Source organism: Diachasma alloeum, unplaced genomic scaffold (genome assembly GCF_001412515.2).
Source record: "Diachasma alloeum isolate Michigan unplaced genomic scaffold, Dall2.0 Dall_scaffold_00213, whole genome shotgun sequence".
In the NCBI taxonomy this organism is placed as follows: domain Eukaryota; kingdom Metazoa; phylum Arthropoda; class Insecta; order Hymenoptera; family Braconidae; genus Diachasma; species Diachasma alloeum.
In genome coordinates, this window is record NW_021680378.1 from 2,227,827 (window position 1) to 2,231,787 (window position 3,961).

A 3,961-nucleotide genomic window follows, 5' to 3' on the forward strand; every position below is an offset into this window, starting at 1 on the left:
CTGTCGCCTCACTCTCGTCTCCCAATAATTGGCGAGAGCACGGGCGATAGTGCAGTGAAGACTCTCGCATCACTCTCGTCTCTTCCCAAAAGAGACAGCACAATATAGTATTGCCCCACTTAGGAACCAAAAATGTTATTGGCAATGTCGACGTTTTTTTGCACTTTCCTATTGTTTAAGACACTCTTTTCATTTTTAAAAAATTTGACCCTTATGACCCTAAAATATTTTTTTCCATGACCTTGAAATTGTAATAGTAATGTAGATTATCCTTAGATTTTTTACTTTCATCTTCATTCTCTATTCCTAAATTCGACAGGTCAAGGTCAAAATTGAGGGTCAGGAGGGTCAGATGTGATCTTTGCGATAGAACAGTAAAGGGTCTCGCCTCACTCTCGTTTCTCTAAAATCGGGGAGAGCAGAAGCAATAGTGCAGTCAATGCTCTCGCCCCACTCTTGTCAACCTAAAAATGACGAGAGCAGTGGCGATAGTATAGTAAGGGGTCACCCCTCACTCTCGTCTCTTCATAAATGGTGAGAGCACGGACGATAGAACAGTAAAGACCAAAGAGGATAGACCTGAGTAGAGGCCACGGACCGGGGGTTTGAGTGACGCCAAGTAAAGTTAGTTGGTACCCCACGGGAAAGGTGGCGTCCCGGTCGAATTGTCGGTGATAATTGTTCTCCAGCCTGTCTCCAAAAAGTATTTCTCAGAGATTGTGTAAGATGGCCCTACTGTCGAACTTCCCCCTCCCTACTACCTTGCTCGGTTGTTGTCTCGAATCCCCTCACCGCCCCATTTCCACTATCCGCTCGTCGGGCTACAAATCCACCTCTGTTAATACAATGAGTTATTTTAATGAGAAATAAATAAAATTCTCAAATGCGTTTCCCGAAATTCACTTCTTTTTACAATATTTTATATTTTCATATTATAACTGTAATCAAACGTGTATAGTTTATCTCTTTCCATACTTCACGATACAATAATTAATAAAAAATATAATTTCCATATTAGAAAAACATTCGACAAGAATAATTTCTTCTGGCGTGTTAACAATTNCGCCACTTGTATTGAAGATTATGCAACTCCATCGTGGCATATTTGTCAAGAATTATTCTATAGAAGAAGTTGAATAGATTTTTTTAAATGGAATTTCTTGGACATTAAGTTTATAAATTTTCCCCACTCATCTATTTTTTCCTGATAGTAAAAATGAAGGGAAGAAATGGGCAAATTCAGACTGAAGAATTTGTACATATAATAAAAATCGCAACAGAATGAGTTATATAGAAAAGTCAACATCTATAGACCTCTTTCTACAAACAAAAGATCTATTGAAAAAAAGCACGACAAAGCTATATAATCTTCTATTATAATCTATATAATCTTCATTTGGCAATAACTTCTTGCTGCTCATGATATGAGCTCTTCACATCAAACTGAATTTTCTAAATTTTAATAATTAAAAAAAGATTCATTCTATCCCTAACTCTTCGGGGTTGTATCAGTGCCTGCTATATCACTACGACAGCTTGGCGGTAATCGGGGCGGTAGGGAAATTGAGCAGTAAGGGGAAAGAGAACACAGGAGCTTGTAGAGGGGACGACTGGAACTACTGAAGCGACGTCTCGTGTCATCAGTAGAAAATATTTTTTGGTGACATTTGAGATTACNCATCCCTAACTCTTCGGGGTTCTATCAGTGCCTGCTATATCACTACGACAGCTTGGTGGTAATCGGGGTGGTAGGGGAATTGAGCAGTAAGGGGAAAGGGAACACAGGAGCTTGTAGAGGGGACGACTGGAACTACTGAAGCGACGTCTCGTGTCATCAGTAGAAAATATTTTTTGGTGACACTTGAGATTACCTTCCTCTATCATACCTTAATCGGTGAATGTGAGTCGGGTGCGTGGGTAACTCGGCAGTAGCAGTCCCGCTGTTACAGTAGCAAAGTCTTGGGAAGCTTTGTATAGACAATATATGGCTGTATCGCCTGAAGGAGAGCAGAGGGTGATACCTTTGATATTGAAAATCTCGGGGATGTTTCCCAAATCGTTGATTTCTGTGAAAAGAAGGTCTTTTCTTATGCCAATAGCTATGCCTCCCCCATCTTGCCCCTCCCGATCCTTTCTGATCAGGGTGAAGCCCGGAAGTTCGAATGGCATATCTGTTTTGAGGAAGGTTTCTGTGAGTAGAAGGATGTCTTATCCATGTATTATGTTTCTCAAGTCTCCTGTTTTATTTCTGACACTTTGGGCGTTCCATTGTAGGATTTTAATAGGAGGCGATGGGCTGGACCTATGTTGAGGATCCATTTTTGGTTCCATTGGGGGGCGTGGTAGACGAATTGTGTCATTTTGATAATTCAGATTTACAATGCAGTCGTTGATTTGGTTCATAATCTCTAAAACGCCAAGGGAAGCTACCACTGGTTGAGAGAAATGGGAGAGGATTGTGGAAATGAAAAGTTTCATTAGGTTTAGGATAGTGCGTAATGTTGTTTGTTCTGTGGCAGGTGGGAGAGGGGTGTTTGATTTGGGTGATTGAGGATTAAGATTGACGTATATCATGGCCATTGGGAGATCCTGATGTTGACGGAGAAGGTGATGTTGGGTATTCACTTGGGGTCGAGAATATATCTGGGTAGAAGGATGGGAGGGTTTAGGGGGGATGTGAGGTATTTGAATTGGGTTAGAGGGGAGAGATTGATATGCGGCTGAGGTATCATTTATTGTGGTCTGAGGTGAATGGGCGATGATGGGGTCATTGGGGTGGGGTGGAGTAGTCTTTGAGGGAGATCCATAGGTCTTCGGCAGTGTTATGGGCTGCCAAAAGTATACCCCTCCCTTTGGTTTGTCGTCGGAGGTAAAAATTTAGAAATAGGCAACTGTTGAAGTCGGACAAATTTGGAGTCGGAAAAATTTCGACGTTCAAAATTTGCAAGTTTCAACATTTTGAAGTTGGAAAATTTTCAGGCTAGAAAATTTTGAAGTTACAAAATGCTGCAGTAGGAAAATTTTGAAGTAAAAAAATTACAGTTGACAATTTTGAAATTAGAATTTTTTGAAGTTGGGAAATTTTGGAAGTTTAACAAAAATGGAGTTGGACAATTTTGAAGTTGGAAAACTTTGAAGTCAGACAATTTTGAAGCTGGAAAATTTTGAAGTTAGGCAATTTTTAAATTAGAGAATTTTGAAGTTGAAAACTTTTGAAGTTGAAAAAATGAAGTTGAAAAATTGAAGGCGAAAAGTATTGAAGTGGATCAAGTGCGAAGTTGCAATGGATTCATTTTAATAGAAATGAATATTCGAAAATTTACATTCTAATAATTTATAATCGAATAATTCGAAAACGGCTCAGACGATTGCGCTAGAATTTCACTCCAGTGTTGGTATTGGTAGTAAAACTCGGGAGAAGTTTCGGCGAGCCAATTAGACTGATCCCTGCAGTCTTCACGGAAATTTTCGAATGTAGATCTCTTCAAAATTCTTTGGAATTGTGATAGTGGACAAGTCGTTTCACAGCCAGGAATAGTCAGCTGAACAGATGTTTTTTTCAGAGGTGTGCCATTGTTGTACAACACCTAAATATAAAAACAAAATCAAATTATTCATAAAATATTGATTTCAAATCATCTAATTTTCGTCAAATGTCCACCAACCTTGACATAAAATTTATTCCGCATCTTGTGCAACTCCAATGTGACAAAACTGCCGTAATTAGGAATATGCTGGAAGTCATAAACCTGCAGAGCAGCTAGAAGTCCGGTTAGGTGAACGTCACTTCCCACGTACACAAATACTCTCCTTTGCTCATTACCCTTCACGTAATTGTCAACATTGTTCAAGAATTGTTTGATGTGGGTACCTCCAGTCAGGCGCTTCATACTATCCGAGTCGGTCAGGAGCTTATTCCCCAGAAGAACCAGATCCTTCAAAGGTCCATTTACAAATAGTT

At 39.6% G+C, this 3,961-nt stretch overlaps 1 protein-coding gene across 1 annotated transcript in view; it reads right to left on the reverse strand.

Moving 5' to 3' along the window:
* Positions 1-732: 732 nt before the first annotated feature.
* The window catches only part of LOC107037003 (lysosomal acid phosphatase-like), a 3,700-nt gene continuing 471 nt past the window's right edge, over positions 733-3,961 (reverse strand). Inside the window, exons 2-4 of the mRNA XM_015255309.1 lie at positions 3,666-3,935; positions 3,442-3,587; positions 733-835 (exon numbers count right to left, since the gene is read on the reverse strand). Of these exons, the coding sequence (XP_015110795.1) occupies positions 733-835; positions 3,442-3,587; positions 3,666-3,935 (519 nt within the window). The remainder of the gene's footprint in view (positions 836-3,441; positions 3,588-3,665; positions 3,936-3,961) is intronic.